This window comes from Rhincodon typus, chromosome 14, assembly GCF_021869965.1.
Source record: "Rhincodon typus isolate 14 chromosome 14, sRhiTyp1.1, whole genome shotgun sequence".
NCBI classification, from domain to species: Eukaryota; Metazoa; Chordata; class Chondrichthyes; order Orectolobiformes; family Rhincodontidae; genus Rhincodon; species Rhincodon typus.
This window is the reverse complement of record NC_063345.1, coordinates 46,664,139-46,685,329: the sequence shown is the minus strand read 5'-3', so window position 1 is coordinate 46,685,329 and position 21,191 is coordinate 46,664,139. Positions and strand designations below refer to the sequence as shown.

The 21,191-nt window shown below is 39.6% G+C and overlaps 1 protein-coding gene across 4 annotated transcripts in view; it reads right to left on the bottom strand.

Moving 5' to 3' along the window:
• Positions 1-1,886: 1,886 nt before the first annotated feature.
• LOC109934576 (cytochrome b-245 heavy chain-like) overlaps positions 1,887-21,191 on the bottom strand; it is a 23,604-nt gene continuing 4,299 nt past the window's right edge. For 3 of the 4 annotated variants that reach the window (XM_048605469.1, XM_048605470.1, XM_048605468.1), the window contains exons 3-13: positions 19,728-19,838; positions 15,530-15,614; positions 14,261-14,403; positions 12,162-12,343; positions 9,880-10,009; positions 8,599-8,691; positions 7,607-7,857; positions 5,797-5,959; positions 5,261-5,407; positions 3,893-4,017; positions 1,887-2,346 (exon numbers count right to left, since the gene is read on the bottom strand). In XM_048605469.1, coding sequence (XP_048461426.1) covers positions 2,220-2,346; positions 3,893-4,017; positions 5,261-5,407; positions 5,797-5,959; positions 7,607-7,857; positions 8,599-8,691; positions 9,880-10,009; positions 12,162-12,343; positions 14,261-14,403; positions 15,530-15,614; positions 19,728-19,838 — 1,557 coding nt within the window. In that variant the 3' untranslated portion in view covers positions 1,887-2,219. Of the gene's footprint in view, positions 2,451-3,892; positions 4,018-5,260; positions 5,408-5,796; positions 5,960-7,606; positions 7,858-8,598; positions 8,692-9,879; positions 10,010-12,161; positions 12,344-14,260; positions 14,404-15,529; positions 15,615-19,727; positions 19,839-21,191 lie in introns of all 4 variants that reach the window. The other variant, XM_048605471.1, reaches the window with a different exon arrangement.

The following is a 21,191-nucleotide window of genomic DNA, read 5'->3' as shown; positions in this document are numbered from 1 at the left end:
AGGACAAGGGGGATTCTGTCTTTATTTTTGTTGGGGGAGAGAGATTTAAGGTGCAGGAAATGCAGGAGATGTGGTTGAGGGCATTTTCGATCACTGGAGGGGGCTGTTGAGGTCCTTGAAACAAGAGGACATCTGGGATTTTCAGGAGTGGAACGCCCCCATCTTGGGAGCAGACGCGGTGGAGGTGGAGGAATAGGGAGCAGGGGATCGCATTCTTGCAGGAAGTGGGAGGAGGTGTAGTCTAGGTAGCTGTGGGAGTCGGTGGGCTTCAAATAGATGTTGGTTTCGAGGCAGTCACCAGAGATGGAGACAGAGAGGTCCAGGAAGGAAAGGGAGGTATCAGAGATGGTCCAGGTGAATTTGAGGTTGGGGTGAAAGGTGTTAGTAAATTTTATGAATTGTTCAAGCTCCTCATGGGAGCACGAGGCAGCGCCGAAACAGGCATCAATGTAGTGGAGGAAGAGGTGGGGGCTAGTGCCAGTGTAGCAGCGGAAGAGGGACTGTTTCACGTATCCTACAAAGAGGCAGGCAAAGTTTGGGCCCATGCGGGTACCCATGGCCACCCACTTAGTCTGTAGGAAGTGGGAGGAGTTAAAGGAGAAGTTGTTAAGGGTAAGGACGAGTTCAGTAAAGCAGATGAGGGTTTCAGTGGAGGGGGACTGGTTGGGTCTGCGGGAGAGGAAGAAGTGGAGGGCTTTTCGGCCATCTGTGTGGGGAGTGCAAGTGTACAGGAATTGGATGTCCATAGTGAAGATGAGGTGTTGGGGGCCAGGGATTTAGATGTCTGAGGAGGTGGAGGTGTCCCGGACGTAGGTGGGGAGTTCCTGGACCAGGGGGGAGAAAACAGAGTCAGGGTAAGCGGAGATAAGTTCAGTGCGGCAGGAGCAAGCAGTGATAATGGGTCGGCCGGGGCAGTCAGGTTTGTGGATATTGGGAAGGAGATAGAAACAGGCAGTGTAGGGTTGGGAACGATGAGGTTGGAGGCTGTGGTTGGGAGGTCACCTGCACAACAAGCAGTGAGCTGGAAAAGCTTAGCGGGTCTGGCAGCATCTGTGAAAAGAAAGCAGAGTTAACCCCTTCAAGGGTCACCGAACGCGAAAAGAAAAGTTTTCACAGGTGCTGCCAGATCTGCTGAGCTTTTCCAGCAATTTCTGCTTTTGTTTCTGATTTATAGCATCCGCAGTTCTTTCAGTTTTTGCCTGAATTTATTACTGATTCCTGGAATTCTTCAACATGACAGGTTTTGTCTGAAGACAATTCCATATGCCGTTCCTGTTTAAGTTTAGTGTATTTCCTGTTTTCCCTGCACCTATTCTAACCCTGAATCAAAATCTATAGTCAACTTTAACCTTGTCCTCAAATAATTGCAACAAGTACTCATTATGAGCACCCTTTCACCTAGTCTACTTAAGCATGTCATACTTGCTACATGAATCATGTTTCCTGATAGAGTAGGATTTGCATCAGGAATCACCAGCACATCTGTGGTTCTTGTCTAAGTCTTGAAAATAGCTACTATTTTTAAGTTAATTAACACTTTTAGTTGCAAGCATCGGGTAAACAGCAGGCTATTAAAAGTTGGATCTACAGCCCATAACAAATCCAGAAAGCCTTTTATTTTAAAATGTAACAATTCTTTACAACATTATTTGAGCACCACAAACAGCCCACGTGTAACTTCAGCAATTGTCACTTTAAATTCTGAGGCAGTACACAGTTAGCTGGATGGCCACAGTGCTGGGACGTAGTCTGGCACCCATTACATTGTGGACAGAACAGTGATCATCAGATTTGACCTCCCCAAGGCCAGCTTTGATGATAATTTGTGATTCTGAATTTCATCCATTTCAATTCAGCAATATGACTGAAAATACACACTTAGAAAATAGAAATAATATTTTTAGTTTGCATGTAATCCACAGAAACAAATTTCTTTGAGCATTCTGAATATCTCCTCTATTGTGATGACAATGTCATTCATTCACATTTTACCATGTCAGTCCTCAATTCCCCAATACATTACAATGAATGGGGAACATTTACAGTTTGAAGTTTGGAGAATTCCAGCCTGTCCATCCAGGGCATTTAAAGATGGTGTGCTTCTGTGAAATCAGAACATAATGCCACATCTTCAGTAATGCTGAGGGAAGAGAATTCCCTCCAAAAATAAGCATTGTCTTTCTATTGTTCTTCCAGTTATTTGATCTTTTCCTTGATTCCTAGAAATTTTCCTTGTTGAAATGAAAATGTACTCCCAAGGGGTTGACCTCAGAGTATTTGTTTGAGCATTGTTCTAAAGCCTTAGCCAGAGCTTGTGGTCCACACAGGAAGACTCCAATAGTTGTTCTGCAAAGGTACAAATTCATGAGTTGTTTGTTGCACCTGTCACTTTTGCACAGTATCATTCAGCTCTGCAATTCAGATGTTAATTCTGTTGAGATTGTTTGCATCTATGGAGAGGAGGTAAGTTAACATTTCAATTATTAACCTTTCAGCAGTTCTAGCAATGAGATCTACCCCCTGGGGTATTGGCCTGTTCTTCCCCTGAAAATGGCAAACCTAACAATCTATGTCCAGAATTCCCTATTTCTATTCTCTAGTTGCCCCCTTGTTGTATTTTTGTTCCTTTTTGTCAACCGTAGATTTGTTCAGATTTTGGATTCTTTGAAGGATTGTGCTCTTTTTATTTGTTCATTGAAAGAGGACATCACTGGCTAAGCCAGCAATATTTTTTTGTTCATACCTAATTGCATGGAGGGCAATTAAGAATCAGTCACATTTCTGTGGGTCTAGGGTCACCAGTGATGGCGGATATCCATCCCTAAGGAACATTAGTGAGCCAGATGGGGTTTTTTTTAACAACAATCAACAGTGGTTACAGGATCACCATTAGATGGGCTCCTTATTCCAGATTTTTATTGCATTCAAATTTCACTGTTTGCCATTATGAGAGTCTATCCCATGTCCCCAAACTTTCTGCACTTTGTTCTGCATTCTTGTAAAGATGGTGATTGGCCAACCTGCTGTTAGTCTTTGGCTGTATTACGTTGTAACTGGCAAGCGGAAAATGAAGTAGATTAGCCCAGGTTTGCTGTGGCTTCTTTTCACCCTTTCCAATAAGGAAATGTATGTCTGTCTGGCAGTGGAGCTAGAAATAAAAATCCAATGCATGCCAGAACATGGTTCCCTTTTAAAATGCAGCACAACATAGCAGTGATGCACAGTGTTCCTCAGGCCACCTTTTTAAAATTAACAAGTGGCTTTTTGAAAAAAGAGACATTTTGGTCCTACACTGTGGCTCATCATTTCTTGTTATTTAGAGTTTACTGTTCAATTCGACTATAACCCTGAGGTAAATGATGGTCTGATTTCCTGGCATGCTCAGTATTCAGGTCCAAGTTACAACATTCACCTTCAATCCTGGTGTGGTTAATTACTGATCTTACCACTGCTGTGGTGATGGCCTGCCTGGGAATGGGGAGAATATAAGTCTTATGCTCTCTCATGGTCACTCTCGCTTGCTAATGGCCCTCCCACACCTCTGGTCACTTTCACCACTTCAAGGAAGTCTTATCTCTGCTAACTCACTTACTCACGGTTATTCTTACTCTTGTCACTGTCCAATCCACAGTCAGTCTCACTGACCTCCTGTTACTCTCATTCAGCCCTGACAAGTTGTGAGGGAGCAGCCTTGCCACACACACTTCCGAACAGGAATGGTATGTAGCATAGATACATATGGAACTCAAAATTATAAGGAATTATGGGTTTCAATGTAAAATCCTTAACTGAGAATATAATTATTAAGTAACAAAGAGAAAATCCTTATTATGAAGAGGGGGATACTGGGTAGTCATTCACTAAAAGATTTTTTTTTGTTTTTTCCACTTACTTGGGGTGAGTTTGTGCAATCATCTGAAACTCTTTGTCCCAGTTAGGTCTACCATAGTATGTTTTCTGTTTGAGTCCAGTCACCACATCAGTCTCTTTATCGATGTGCACCTTGACATGAATAGCCTGTGAGAACAAAGATATGAAATAGAAAGAGAACTTGACGTAAGTGCTGAATAAATAGGCAACAATTAAATGGAAATTCTCTTTCCTCTTTCCTTCCTACACAGCAGCATGCTGAGGTTTAACAGCTTCGGTAGAGGGCTGCAGAACAAAGAACAAAGAAAATGACAGTACAGGAACAGGCCCTTCGGCCTGCCAAGCTTGCACCAACATGCTGCCCGTCACAACTAAAACTCCCTACCCTTCCCAGGACCGTATCCCTCTATTCCCATCCTATTCATTTATGTGTCAAGACGCCCTCTAAAAGTCACTATGGTATCTGCTTCTACTACCTCCCCCAACAGTGAGTTCCAGGCACCCACCACCTAAAAATCTTGCCTCGTACATCACTTTTAAACCTTGCCCCTCGCATCTTAAACCCATGGCCCCAGTAACTGACTCTTCCGCCCTGGGAAAAAGCTTCTGACTGTCCATTCTGTCCATTCCAACCATTATCTTTCACCATCCTATGGATGGATTCTGGATTGAAACCATCAGCTTTGACTGATTTCCGAGATCAAACCAAGAAATTGGAGATTTTACACAGAGTTTTGGTCCCTCCCATTGTCACTCTTCTACTTCACTGAAAGCAGCAAAAGTCAAGAAAGGATCAGGCTAACTGAAGGTATCAGCTTTTAACATCTGATCTTGAAACCAGGGCAAAGGTAGGAACCCCATTCAGAACTGTATTTTGGTAAGACGTTTCACATATATATTTAATATTTTAAAGTTGTTTTGTAATTGAATTACCATTACTAGTATAGTTCTAGTCTACTATAGTGTTGTGCCTGGTTATTGATAAGCAGTGTGGTTACATCCTTACATGTGGTATTTGTTTACTATCTGATTAACAACGATGAGTCATACCTTCAGACACACTGTCATTTGGGTCAAGGCTGGTGCCTGGTCAGGAGGGTATTGAGCAGGGAGAATATTTGAATGTAACACTCTCTCCTTCTAACAAAAAAGGAAAGGACTCATTCCTAAACCGCTAACGTTTGTGCACGCCAGTGTATTGAAGGCTAGGAACTCACTATGTCAAAATCCTGGAATTCGCACCCTAATGGCATTATGTGTCTAACTACATCAAATGGACTGCAGCGGTTCAAGAAGGCAGCTACTCACCACCTTCTCAACAGGCAACTAGGAATGGGCAATAAATGCTGGCCCAGCCAGTGACACCCACATCCATGAACAAATGAAATACCTGTGTACTATCCCAGCCAGTCAGGTAGAGTTTGTAGCTGAGGAAGTCATGCTTGCCCAATTGTTCCATTTGACCCTCAAGTGATCGTAGCAGGTCAGCAAACCACTCAAATGCCTGGGTCTCTCGACAAATCCAGAAGAAATATATCTAAAAATAGATGGGGAGACAACCATTACACAAAGCAGAGCTAGAATATTTCAGCATTGTACATGGGTATTCATTTGCACTCTGAGTAATTCCTTCACAATCGTCCTTGAACCATAGCACTTATTTCTAAAGAGTTCTGCTCACTTCATCAGCAATAGGGGTGATTTGGAAGAGTATAACAATCCACTATGTGATCTGACCAACATGTTGGGAAGTTTTTATAATTGAGAATGGATGTTGCGACTTGATCCACCATATCACTTCTGTCAAGTAGCCACTGACACTGACTGTGAAACTTTAGGCTAAAGAAATACTTAGGTGCAAGGAACTTGGGAAGAGGAAGAGTAACGCTGGGAAACACCGATTTAAAAAACAAAAGCAAAATGTACCTTTTTTGTCAGTAATGCAGCATCAGATTTCTCATACTTGTACCAGATTGACTTGAGAATGGATGCAAATGGAGTCACTCCAATGCCAGCCCCAACAAGAACACTGACTTCATATCGGAAGACATCCTCACTAGCTGTACCAAAAGGACCATCCACTGCAATACTGCAGATACAAATTGGTAGTGAATATTAAGTTTGTGCCTTTTAATCCAAAAGGTCTTATAAACTTAGTTAAACAGAAACTGTCCATTCTGCTGGGAACTCCTTAAGTAATTTGCCATCTAATGTCTGCCTAAGTATAGGAAAGATGTGCTTCCATACTTCTATAAAGCTGCTTGGAAATAGGAATATTTCCAAAATGAACTGAGTCTGCTAAGGCAAAGAAACCTCAATAAGTAGCTCATTATTCATCTAGGTGAATATGCTAGCTATCTCCAAATTTATTTCCCACCAGTAGTTTGCCATTGGCAAGGATACAGCCTAAGAATAATGAAATGGCCTGGCTTAGATTATCATGCAGTTGCTATTAACATTGACAATTCTATAGTTCAACAAGTCTCCAGGTGTAAGGTTTATGACAAGAGTTCTAATTATCACTGACACATCCTCTACTGATCTCCAGTAAGCCATCCAATACACTACAATAACTATCAACACTAGAGTATAACTGGTTGAGGGTGAGAAGGCATGTGAGAGATGTAACAGATAGAAGACATGATGCCACAGAGAAAAAACCGTCCTAACTCCACAACCTTCCCTCTCCTTGCAAGATGGAGTGTACTTTCCTAAACCTTTAAACTAATGTTCCTGTTAACACTAACTTGGGCAGGTAACTGCCATTAGAATCTTCATTACCTGAAAGGGATCTTTTTAAATTGTACTCAAACATTCAGCACTGAAGGAGGGTCACTGAACCTGAAAAATATTGCCTCTGATTTCTTTCCACAGATGCTGCCAAATCTGAGTTTCTCCAGCAATTTCTGTTTTTGTTTCAGATTTCCAGCATCTGCAATTCTAAAAATAAAGTTGCAAATAAAGTTAACTTTAATGTTACATCTTCTGTTCCCAGTTTTGATATATTTTTCTGAGTCCTGGTGATATCAGTGCAAGAACTGGGTGGCAAGAAGTTACAATGTGAAAGAGCACTGAATGAACATCAGTAAACATTTGAATTTACCTGCATATTGCATTGAGTTTCATGTGTTTCATTGAGCATGTTTAGGGCCGATTCTGGTTTCAGCCCCATTGTGGCTTTCCATTGCACTTGCAACTGAAGTTGTTTGGAAGTTATTGTAATTTATGTAAATCAGAATAACTGGTTTAGGACTAGCCAAAAACCATTTTCTTTTTGCACTTAAGGCAGTGCAAGTAACTTAGAAAGAATGAAAGTGTCATTGTATTTACCAGCATCTGTTGATACTGCCAGAAATATTTCATTCGGTGTTGTTGAGACAAGTAGCATAGACAAATTAAGAGGAAGCTAGATAAGCACGGAGGAGAAAGGCGTAGAGAATACTGGCAGGGTTAAATGAACAGGGATGGAAGGAATTTCTCGTGTAGCATTAACATTTATATAGACCAACTGAGTCAAATGAACTGTTACACACTGTAGACTATGTAATTCTATGTAAAGTTCTTTCTTATTTCTTTGGTATACTAATGTTTGGAGACAACTATTTTAATTTGTATCAAGAAAATAAGAAAACGACAACTAAAATATATCGTCATTACAGCACAACCACTGCTTGTAATCTTTTCTGACTGTCAGCATAAGGTGATTGCATTTGCTGTGTATTTATTTGTAATCTACCTTGGTTGTATTTGTTGCCTCATCTCATTTTTATTGTCCCCAAATGCTTGAAACATGCCATCTGTCCAATCACCGACTGATCGAATATGAACACTGAAGTAATCCTCTTCTGGGGCAGAGGTCAGAGTGAAGGGGTGCCACTCCAGCTGTGAGATGGATGGGCAGTTGATGAAGATGTATTGACCTACTTCCATTTTAAAACCCTTCTTCTGCATCTGCAACTCGAGGACCTTTGATGGATGAACTACAGCCTGGAACAAAAGTTACAGTGAGTTCAGAAACACTATTGTTCAACCAGGTGAAGATGTTGGCATTGAGCACTTAGATGTGAGAAAGATCTCATTGTCATAATGGGGGAAAAGTTTAGCATTGGTTAACAGGGCACTTCAGTAGGGCAGATGCTTGTGGCCAGATTCCAAAGTAGTCCTGCCATGTGCTAAATTGGTCTTTTTAAGGTGACCTTGGCTGCTGTTGACAAAGTGCACAACCTCAATGATCAGACACTGTTTTTGACCTGAATGTCTGAATTTGTTTGGACACAATGAGTGAGCTCTGACTGGCAAGTATTGGCAGGTCTCAAATTATTTAACCAGTGACCCTGGAAGGGACTCCTGAAGGTTGCTCAAATAAAATGGCTCTAAAACTTCTGGAGATGTGCCTCTCTGCGCTGAGAGGAAAAGAAAACTGACACAAGCTCATATGCAAGCACCTCTGAGAAGCTGGCATGGGACCAATATTCAGGAGCCTGGAAGAGATTTTAGAAGAATACTGTCACATTCTGAAAAAAGGAAATGAAATAAATGGAGGAAAATTTACTTTCTTTCATTTCGTTATGTAAATGCATCTGTCGGAACTCTGGGGAAACTAACTTCATCACTTTTGAAATGTTTACTTCCAAATACTGTGAGTATAGTTTAGAAGAATAATTATTGGGAATAATGTGTGGCTGCATAATTATGCCTTAAAAGTAATAGCGTCATATTTTTCTTTACCTTGGTGACGACCACCCTCTGTTGGGATCGATACAGTCGTATTAATCTCTCAAAGACATAGAGTATCATCGGTGCGAGCACCCATTTCCAAGTCTGGAACAGAGCAGCACATTGTAATAAGAGAGAATAACTAAACAGTTATGTTAGTGAATTCCCCAGCCAGCAGGCCCATTGTGATTGATGTTGTGAGGATAGGCTTCTATGAAATATTTGTTAATATTAATGAAATAGTCAGTGAAGTGCTGGAATTATCTGCAATCAGATCACACAAAAGGGTCTGGATTGTATGTTTGAATAGGGGACTGGGGGAAGTGGGTAAAACGTTTGGGCTGAGCTCGTACCTGGCTTCACCTGTTCATCCACAGCCATTTACTTACTTCGTTTGAAGTGAGTCCTTCCACAACCCCTCCCACTCACCAACAATGAGGAAGGAAGCTCACCTCTACATGCTGCCAGGCAGTTAAATGCCCAGAAGCTCTTTGGTCCCAGCAGTGCCACTGGGAGTGGTGGCTACTGCTGGAACTGCCATCATCTGCCAATGACAATCAGTAATGGAGCCGTATATGAAAGTAAGGAAGGTTCGGGTGGGTGCAACATCAAGACAAGGCTGGCGAGTGTGGGAGAGGAGACAAGGATATGGGGAGCCAGGGTCAGTTGGGTGGGCGGTGGAAAAACACAAGGATGTGAAAATCTTGGGGGAAGGAAGTGCCACCCTCTTTCCAGCCACCAGCCAAAGTTGTGAAACCTGCCAGACTGCACATCTGGTGTTGGCATCTCCTGCTGTGATCAGAGGGGGTCCTTAAGCTGCTATGAATTGGCCAATTAAAGTCCTTAATTATCCCACAGGCTGGCATGTCAATGTCTCCCCCACCAGTGGTAAATTGCAGTACCCGCAGCACAGTTTCCCATTTTCCAGCCCAGCCTCACCCTGCCTCCTTGGGAGGCTGTAAAACCCAGCCCTTGGATGTCACACTCTTTATTAGCCTTGTCATGAAAACACACTGACCACAAAATAGTGGAGGACATCTTTTGAACCTGCACGTCATCTTGTGGAAAGCTATTTTAGCCTCCTTTGTGACATTGCAGAGCAGCAGCTTTCCCACAGGGAGAAAAATAAATAATAATTAAGAATCACTCAAAGTAACTTTGCAGTTTCTAGCTGTGGTCAGACAGGTGGATCTTGTTCATTCTCCGAACTGTTTGTGCAAGTGTAGAATGGCCGTGATGTGGAAAGATTTTAAGGAGCAGGCGAAAATGAGTAAATCACTAAACAAAACTCACCATTGGCTCTCCTCCCTCAAACACAGGAATTGGGCATTCAGGAATTGTCCCCCACTCGGCTGTGCGATTATGACAGTACGAAAATTTATGTACCTCCATGCTAGCAGCAGTTTGGCGTCGAACAATACGGCTAAAAGAAAAAAAAGGATAAATGAGATACATGGTTATCAGAGAACCAAGCAAATCAGCAAGTAAAATTAGAATTACATGGATTGTTAACCACACCACTGTGCAGTTGTAACTCTTTTCAAAAGCTCCGGATAAAATCATCTCTACAACACTGACTTTTCAAATTATGTTTATGGGATTTTCTTTGGATTACTAAATAATGTGTACTAAAATGACCATTTGACATGATAGTTTCTGCCAAATTGAGATTGGACACAATTATAGGTGTGATATGAATGTACAATTTAGGACACAAGGAAGCCATTCGGCCCCTTGAATCTCTTCTGCTATTCAATAAGATCATGGCTACATCTACTATTTCAATAGCTACTTTTTTAAAGACCTGGCATGAAGTCCATCAGGATCTGGGGACTTGTCAGCTTTCAGTTCCTTCTTCGGTCCCCTTTTTCTGGTGATTGTAATAGTTTAAATTTCTACCTGTCTTTCACATCCTGATTGGCAATTATTTCTAGGATGTTATCTGTAAGTCTTACAATGAAGACAGAGGATAAATATCTGTTCTATTCATTTACCAGTTCCTTTTCTTTCCAATTATTAATACCCCAGACCCACTTTCTACAGGACCAACCCTTACTTTTACTTACTCTTTTCCTTTTTAAATACTTTAGAAACTCTTACTAATTTTTTTATATTTATAGCTAGCTTTCTCTCATAGTCTAATTTCTCCCACCTTTTAATCTGTTAGTCATTCTTTTCTGTTCTTTATATTCTCTCCAATCTTCTCACTTGCCAATTCTCTTTGTGGAATTACATGCTTTTTCTTTCAATTTAATACTCTATTTAACTTCCTTAGTTGATCATGGATGCCACATTCTACTGTTAGAATCTTTCTTTCTTACTGAGATGTACCTTTCTGAGTATTCTGAAGTATTTCCTTAAATGCCTACCACTACATCTTTACTGACCTAGCCCATAACACAATTTCACAGCTTACATGAGCCAGCTATGTCTTCATGGCCTCAACTGCCTCAGATCTTAGATCAACTTTTCTGTCCAGAACGTAATGTGAAATTCAGTCATACTATGTTCACTGCTATCTGGAAAAGCCTTCAATAGAGGATATTAATTAATCTTGTTTCATTGGAAATTATCAGCTCTAGGATAGCCTGCTTTCTAGTTGGATCTAGAATGTGTTGCTCTAAGAACGTGTTCAACTCTACAAAGGTTGCCAGCCTGTCTTCAAGTTCAAGTGTAAATGGGAAGTATTTCTGGGAATGTCGGCTAATTAGAAAGAGTTCCATGACTTAACATTGAATAACTTGCTTATTTTTGATTATTGGTTTAATAGCGTAATGACTGCTTTATCGGTATCCAACATGTGTCTGTTTGCTGGCTTCAATACTACGAGGTGCCTGGGTAAACGTGTTTTAAACAATATATTGGTTAAGTATTTGGACATGGACTGCTGTGTATAGATATGAAACTGACATTCAGAGAACCCTGACCTTGATTTTGAGTTGGCCAGTGATCCGTGCATGTAGGGGACATGGGGTGAACAACAAAATTGCTTGTCAGTGCCCACAGGATTCTGACTCAGGCCTTGATCAAACAGTCGGACATCTGAGTTACTTTGTCCTAGAATGTAGTCTCCACAGTTGTACCCTGAATTTCACATTCCCTCCCTTGTGTTGTCTCCAGAAAGTGCTAATGCTTACTGAGTTACAGTGCCAATGGTCTGCTGCCCACTGTAATCTTACTCATGTTTGGATTCTATGAATGCACTTGAGGGAAGCAGTCCGGTTGAGTTTTATCCTGTTCTTCTGAAATTACCATACATGCACTCAGCCAGTGATCAGATGTGGCTGGTACCTTTTGTTTCCTACCATCGTCCAAAGTAAGGACTACTAACTCACTGAAAATCAGGGATTGACCCTGTCTCCAATATTATTAGTTGCAGTTACAGTCCCCACCGTGAAGTAACATTACTAAAACAGGTTATGTGTTCTTTATCACATTGCTGTTTGTGAGACCCTTATTGTGTGCAAGTTGGCTGCTGCCTTTCTTGTATGATGACAGTGACAATGAACCATCCCACATTCGTGAAAGGTGACCAGGAATCTCAACTGTTTTAAGTAAGGTATCATCCTACATACCCAATTCCATGGATGACAAGTCCTGCAAAAAATATGACAAAGAGATGGTGTGTAAACCAGAAGACCTCGAAGTATGATCTGCGAATGGTGTCTGTTGAGGATGTGATCATGACAATAAGTGCCAATGTGATAATGACTCCAGTTAGACCAGCCACAGTGGTGAATGCGACATAGGTGGGAGTCTGTGGAGAAAATACACACGTTACTTACAGCAGTATTTACCAAAAAGGTATGACTAAATCTGCTTTTCACTCATAATCCAACTGATAAAGACAGAGTCTACTGATATTTAAAAAGTCCCCTTTGAAAGTAGAAATCTTACGACTGGGAGCCAAGAGATCTATTTCAAAGACTTCTTTCTTAATTGTTTAAATATTTTATTTGGGGCCATTCCTTAAGTATGTGTGCTTGTATATTGAGGAAATTTGAGGAATTATTTGCACAAAGGGATATGAACACAGAAGTGATTAGACAAAATCCCTGACATATTGGCATGAACATATTGCTCCCTTACACTGCCAGGCTTAGTAGTAAATCTTTTCAGTGAGCACCCACGGTTAGATGTTATATGTACTGCTTGCCAAATGCATCTGTATTTTACTTGAACACATTGGATAACGTTGCATATAGCAAGGGGAAGTAAAAGAGATTCTTTTAAAAAAACTTGAAAAAATCCAAATAAAAAATTTGAACCATGTCAATGTTTATTTCCCATTTTATAAGTTCCCTTTGAACTGATTTAAACTGGGTCTTTGGTTGAGAGTGATATTGTTAAAGTTGTAGCTTTCTCTAGACCCCTTATTCAATTTTTGCAAATTAATTTCTCGCCATCTTTAAGTTTCTTCTCTTTAGGGCTATGCAATGTTGTCCAGACCAAAGAGTGTATTTTTAATCTGCTTCAGACTCATGCCAAAATCATTATTGGGAAGGCTAAGAAGTGACATAATTTGTAATTTGATGTGATGAATAAGAAATATTTGTAGGCGACAATCTTAAAACCCTGATAGCATTTAGACATTTTCTCCTTTAGGGACTTTCCATTGGATTGCCACCTCCAGATTGTTACTAAAATTAACCCCTACTGGCTTGTATGACTCTTGATTTCTGAGGAGATTTTTATTTGAGTTTCAGCTGTCTTTCTTATTGCTGCTGATGATCAGAGCTGGTGGACTGGAGTATTTGGCTTCTGTGTAATGAAACCATTTCAGCTACAATATCCTATTTTTTGTGCTGTGGATTGGTCCAGCTCCTCCAAGGCAGGTCCTGCCCTCACTGGGGCTCTGCTCTCATGTGGATTGTCGATACTTATTACACAAATAGACTTCTCTGGTTCTCAGAACTACACTTCGAAGCTACCAAAAAATAATCATTCAGCATTTAATACTATTTATGGCAAATGCCAGCTCTGAATTAATTGCTGTATTGAGTTGTAAAAGGTTTTCAATAGCAAATTAAATCAATGCAATTATGAAATGAAAGGGTGTGGACAAAGAGCAGGAAATGGATTTAGGTTATCTGACTCTGAGAAGGAGGGAGAGTAGAGATAGCAATAGGATAGGTACCTACAGGTTCCTTCATGACTGGCACTCCTGTTCTTATTTTAGATATGAAAGAGGTTGACAATGATCATGCATCGTAATTGTGTACCTTTACACAGAATTGAAATGCCATTTTGCACACATTCAAAATTAGATGACTAAGAATAGGAAAGGAAGTTTTAAAGAAATGTTTTCATTTGAATAGTAGCGTTTCAAAGAAGATTGGGGAGGAAACGCCTTTAAGGCTGATGATATAATAGGTTCAAAATAATTTAACATTAAAAAAAAAGTGCTGGAGAAGCTCAGCAGATTCCAAGAGGAGTCATATTGGGCTGGAAATGTTAACTCTGTTTTTATCTCCACAGATGCTACCAGGCCTGTTGAGTTTCTCCAGGAATTTTTTTTATTTTAGATCTTCCAGCATTGCATTTTCAAAACAATTTAATGTGTTTATGGAGAGAAAACAAATATTGATTGTGGGAAGAAGATGATGGGTTAGTCATATCTAATGGTATTATTCTGTTAAAAGGTCCTATCTAATTACATGTAAGTACTTCTTACCGTTTGATTTGACCTGATAGGATTCAACCAGCGGTTATTGTTGTCCCCAATTTGGGACAGCACAGCGTCCAGGGTGCCTTCTTTTGACTGTTGACTGTTGTTGAACCATTCAAAATTCAGTAAATGTGCCACAATATGAATTGCTGCAGGAACAAGATGAGCATATGATGAAGACAGAAGGAGGTAGCTGTTCTCTTTCCCTGGCCAAAGCTTCAAGAAAACGCTTACTGAAAATGAATCGATTGATCACATTGCTTCTTTGTGGAACCGTACACACAAACCATCTTTAATTTTTTTCTAATCGACAAATGTTATGAGACACCTCTGGAGCAGGTGGGATATGAAGCCAGGGCTTATAGCTCAGAGGAAGGAACACTACCACTGCACCACAAGAGCCCTTCACAAATAGCTTTACAATATATCCATTAATTTCTGACCACTCGTGCGTTAATTAGACCAATTATACAAATTATTTCCTATATCTGAACATTAGCAAAGTTGCACATTCTGTTATCCAGAGTTGTTATGAACTATAGTTAATCAAAAATAATAAAGGACCAATTTTCCCGTTGTAATGTCACAAAAGGCACTAGGGAAAACAGGAGTAGTAAATTTGAATTTGTTTTTCAATCCAGAACTTCAGTGAGTGCCATTCAATTCCATTCAATCCGACAAAATGTTTTGACAAAGTGAGTCTCCCCAAATTATTCAAATATAGAGGCATAGAGGTCTGCAGAGCAGAGAAAGTCCCATTGGCCCATCAAGTCTGCACTGTCAAAAACAAGCACCTAAATAATCTGATTCATTTTTCCAGCACTTGGCCTTCTATTGCCTTGGCATCGCAAATGAACAATAAACTATGTCTCAAATATTATGAGGATTTCTTCCTGTACCATCCCTACAGACTGAGTTCCAGATTCCCACTATGCTCGAGAGTGAATTTTTTTTTTCTTCAATCCCCCCTAAACCTCTTGTCCCTAACCTTAAAGCCTAAGTCCCCTGGTCATTATCCCCTCCACCAAGTTGAAACACTCCTTCCTGTCTACTCTATCTATGCCCCTCATAATTTATACATCCTTCAGTCTCCTCTGCTCCAATTAAAGCAACTCCAGACTCTGTAAAATCTTCCAGCAACATGGGCTGGACAGAAGTTGTTTCCTTCTTGAAGTTTTGTCAATGTTGCTGCTAAGTTATTAAAAGGTGAGAAGTAAAAGCAGCACCTGGTGGAAGGGACATTTGAAGAATGCCATGTTCCCCAGAGAAGCCTACCTGTGTGCAAGGCGATCATGTAAGCCACCAGTTTGTGGAACGTGATGTTTTTGTCCAGCTGTTTTCTTGCACTGCATCTGCAACACTAATGCAGTTAAGGGAAACAGTCAAAATCCAGCAGAAAACTTACTAAGCATGCAGGCAATCGGGTGATAGGACATGGGAACAAATCTCACTTGTAATGGCTTATTATCTGTGGAAAGGCAAGAACTACTGCTTTCAAGTAATATTTTCTTGTACTTTTCACATTAATGTAAAATTTTCATGGAATTAAAAGAGCAGATTTGTTTCGAAACAGGCAATTAAGCTGAACAATAGAAAGGTCATTCTCATCTACTTTAAATTGCACTATTTTGTTTAAATTCTTTCCTCTGCAAATCACATCTAATTGTGTTTTGAATCCAGTTGTATCCAGTTATAACTCATTTTAACAATATTTCTGGTAACTTATTAGAAATTGTTTTTATGTTAGTGGGCACTCAATACCTAGTGTTGAAATTGTAGAGTGGTTTGTGGCTTGCCATTGGTGGCACTATTGTGATCACAAACTCACCACATATGTAATTGTAGACACCAATTATTAAACAGTGGAGACCTCACAGTTTGTGGCAAGCACACTGGAGATTTCATTACAGGCTGATGTTTGGAGTTGGGAATTGATCACTGACGTTCACAGGAATGGTGCATGTCTATGGGTCCAGAATCATAAAATCATTGAATTGCACAGTACAGGGGAGATCTATTCAGCTCATCACCGTTGTGCCAGGTTTCTGAAATTATCTTTCATTTAGTTTCTTTCTGTGCTTTTGTCCCATGTCCTTTCAAGTTTTCTTTTTTGCAACTAATCTTTTAAAACAGTTTAATGGAACCTCCTTCCACTACTGTTTCTGGTTGGGTATTCTGTAAACTGACAGTCTTTTACATGAGACAACAAGGTGTAGAGCTGGATGAACACAGCAGGCCAAGCAACATCAGAGGAGCAGGAAGGCTGATGCTTAGGGTCTAGACCCTTCTTCAGAAATCATGTCTTTTACATGAAACGTTTCTTCAAGCTGTCTCTTCTACTGACTAGTGGAAATAGCTTTTCCTATTCATCTTTTCAAAACACTTCACAATTTTGGGTATCCTCAATTAACATTCTGTGCTTTAACAGAAAAAAACTTTGCTTATTTCTCATATATTTCAAAAACAAAAGTGTATATCTCGACATTAACTTTAATGAATGTTGCTGTCTTTTGTCCATTGCCTTAGTTTCATTCTGAAAGTAAAGTAACTAAAATGGTGTACAACAATGTGCAACCTAATTTGCAATTTGCATATTTTCAGTATACTTCACTATTTTGATATGTTATGTTCTTAAACTAGGATCCTACTACTGTATTTTATGCCACTTTATTGGCTTGTCTTCCTACTTTTAAAGATTTGTGCATCTAAATTTCTCAGTCTCTCTGCTCTACTACTCTTTTTAAAATTTGTTATTGAGTGTGCATTCACTCTCCTCATGACCTTCTATTCAAATGCTTGACATTCCAGTGACAATCAAATGTAATGCACTAATCTGTCTACATCCTCTTTGTCAGTTAACCATGCTTATGATATTTGCTTCAGCTATTAAATTTGACAAAATGGTTCAAGACTGAATCCATTTTTTTTGTTTATATTGAGAAAAGCAATGATGCTTTTGGGGATGGCACCATGTGAAATGCCGTCCACTGACTCTCCACCTCAGTTTCCTCCTTTAGATTATGAGTCTTTCCAAATTTTGCACATCCAGTGTCCTTCTTTATTTTATAGTTCTTCTGTGAAGTCACTTGGGACATTTCAAGAGTCTATATGAAGGCACTGTAGTTAAAAGTGCTATGTAAATATGACTTGTCAAAGTCTATGCCATTGGATTTGCCAATTTGTCTTTTATAAATATGTGCTGGTTGTCCTTAGATTTTTATTCTTTCATGGGATGTGATTGTCATTTGTTGCCCATACCCAGTTGCTCTTGGATGAAGTTGCTTACTAGGCCATTTCAGAGGGCAGTTAAAACCACATTGTTCTGAACCTGGAGCTAAATATAGATCAAACCATGAAAGGATGGAAGATTTATTTTCCTAAGGATATTGGTGAACTAGATCTGTTTTTAAAATAATTAATGATAAAAATAACTAATGATAGTTAATCATAATGATGATATCTCAGTAATCACAATTACTGAGATATTCCAGATTTCCTAATTGAATTTAAATTCCACCACCTACTGTGGTGGGATTTGATTCCATGTCCCTAGTGCATTAGCCAGGGTTTCTGGGTTACAAGTGGAGTGGCATGACCCCACGTCTTTGCCCTACATTATCAACAAAGGTTAAAATTACTCCCAAAGAGAGGTAATTGAATGAAATGGACTTCTGGTAGAGTAGCTAAGATGAAAACCCTGAAAATATTTAGTGAACAGTTGGAAAGTGGAATGGGAGAACTGAAGAGCCTACTGGATAGATGAAATGCAATGTCACTAGTTGGTCTTCCTCATGTGTGATTACTGTGTAATTCAATAATATTGTTTTGTAAACCCATCTGATTTCCAGATTCTATGTGATATTCTGTCAGTGTTTTTATGTGTGTCTGTGTTACAAGCAGTTTTCCATAGGCTGCACTCAATGTCTCTGTAATTTTTGCATTTGATACGTCAGTGTAAAAGTTACATACATAAACATTCCCACATTACGTGTCAATATTTGTCCTCAACTTGTAAAATTATAAAATAGAATATGGATTCGGTCATGTAGAGTCTTGGAATTTTTACAGCAGATAATGACGTTTGTCCTATCGTATTCACACCTGTCATCAAATATCTATGTATTCTCATCCAATTTTACAACTTTTGGCCCGTAGCCTAGTAACAAAGCCTAATTTAAAAACACAACTTCCTCTTTTGCGGATTATCTGTCAGAAATAAAGATGCATGCACATCTTAGTACAAGTCACAAATATATCTACAGAAGATCAGATTTCAACAATAAAAATGTTAAATCTGAAAAGAACACCACAGCAGATATTCCCAGACACAGTGGGTGTCTGAAGGACATTAAATACCATCAGGCTACCCCAATGGAACAGATAGGAGTTCCCTGACAGTTCTCTGACAAGTGGGCCAAGACTCCCTTCAGGCCAGTTAAATCCAGCCCATTCATACTCCTGCTTTTTTTCTTTCCTTTTACGATTTCTCTCACTTCCTTACCTGGTGATGTTGAATTCTTTTAGAATATGGCAGTAAGTGGAGCGCCTCAACCACACGTGAGCCCATGGAACAAACGCTAGTGGCTTATAGCTACTGGACAACATCAGAGCTCAATCCTAGCTTCAAATAATTTCTAATAATGTTTATAGGGGGTCACTGGATAATAGTCAGAGGTGCTGAGACCAGCATTGACAAAACTGATAAAAAACCATTGACCTGAAAGATAATGCTGTTCTATCTCCAACAGATGTGGAGTATTTCCAGCACATCCTGTTTTAATTCCAGGACCTGACTGGTTAGTGTGGCAATACTTCATAAAAATATACAAGTTCTAATCCCTTCAATTTAGAAAATTTTCATATAACAATAAAAGGAATGGTTGCAGGGTACTTTATTTCTTGAATCCTAAATAATCTGTTTTGGCATTCTTCAGATGGGATGGCCAATCTTTACCTTATTTAGTGAAGTTAAGTGGCACCATATCTGGATGGGAGATTGCCCGTGCAATGCTGTTCTATTCTTTCTAAATATGGAGAAATCTAGGTGATTTTGTGTTTCTTAAATCATTTTGAAGCCTTTTCTCTTACAAAGAGGTCAGATTAAATCCTGATACTTGGTTAATGTGGACAGGTTGCCTGTCTTCTGAAGATTTTGCTGAAGTATATTTGAATGAAAATATAACAGTGTGGAGTATTGATGCAGTCACAATTTCCATGGAGTTCTTCCTCTCTGTCACCAGATCCTCGGTGAATTTCAACAGAAATCTCATTCGTGTACACAGAGTTATAATGGTGCAGGGGGTGAATTAACCTGTGATGCTACTAATCATTTTCTCCAAGGGTGATGTGTTATTTGTTATATTTGGTAAAAAAACACAACCTAATTTTACCACAAATGGAGCTATTTCTAAGTATCTTAGTCTATATCACGGGTACTCTCATAGTATTGAGGAAAGAAAGGAATATTTCTTACTGAGCATGATCCTCTGAGGAAGGATAGTAGATTCCGGCATACAGGCAGCAAGATCAACAAGCAGTTAAAGTTGAGACAAGCAGCAGGCGCTCGTGCCCAGGCTAGTGCAGACTGCAAACAAAATCAGGAAAATTGCTAGTAAGCCCTTTCATTCTCATTGCACAGGTTAACGTCATTGTGAGAATTTAAGGGTTGGTTTCAACTTTCAGTGGTGGCAGTCAAGGGAAGTTAATGTATGGGCCACCTGTTATACACTCTGAACTGGATGGTGTGTTCAACTGGTCTCCATCCCACCATCACCAAAAGTTGAAATCAGCCCTGTTTCATTCCTAACTTTTCAGACCTTTTGTGCTCCCCAGGTTCAACAAAACAAATCAGTGATAATTTATACAAATCTTATGCTTTACAAATGATGTAATATACATTTCAGTGTTATAACCGGTAACATAAGCAGTGATTTTTAAAATTCTCTGGATGGGAAAGCCTTTACAAATATTCCAGAGATAAATATTTGATGAGACTGTATGAGGCAAGAAAAATATATTGTTGTGCTAGTCAATAAATACTGCATGGTACTGCGAAAAAAATACAAGTTGTGATTTTTGAATCCTTGATCCCAGCAATAGGGTAGTTATATGTGAGTTTTGATTATAATCTTCAAGATTTAATTTCCTGATCCACTTTGTGTGAGTTTCCTGCTGGCAGAATAGGTTGTAGAATCACCTCTTCAGTGTTCAGGATTCTTAAGATGACATTCTTGATGTTTAAAGTGTGCACAGCCCCATACAATACTTTTACGTAATAAACTGGACAGGATTATTACTCCTAATCGTAGTATTTATTGTGTTGCATATCTACAGGAGTGTTCAGCTGTGTATAACACAGTGTGTGCTGTTATGTAATTTAAATTTAAAATTCATATGCTCCAGTTGGGGTACACACTTTCTACAAAGATGTTCTACATTGTCTATAGTGTGCGTTATATCACACATGTGTCATATAGCACAGTTTCTTATGGTGAATGTTCAATTCACATTTTCACCCAAAGGCAACATTTTATATTGTAATGTTTAGCCATTTAAGATGAAGAAATCTGAACAATGTAATTGCTGAGAATACTATGGTACATGCAATATAGAAATGTCCAGGTGGCAACAAGTCCTATTCAGTTGTTCTACCATGAATTTTCCTTAAAAAAGATTAAGCGGGATTTAACATCAGTTTCCCCACTTGCTAAAGACATACAGCTCAAAGAGTAGGGCTGGATGAACACAGCAGGCCAAGCAGCATCATAGGAGAAGAGAGGCTGACGTTTCGGGCCTAGACCCTTCATCAGAAAAGGCGGGGGGAGGGAAGGGGGTTCCGAAATAAATAGGGAGAGAGTGGGAGGCGGATAGAAGAGGGATAGAGGAGCAGATAGGTGGAGAGGAAACAAACAGGTCGAAGAGGCAGGGATGGAGCCAG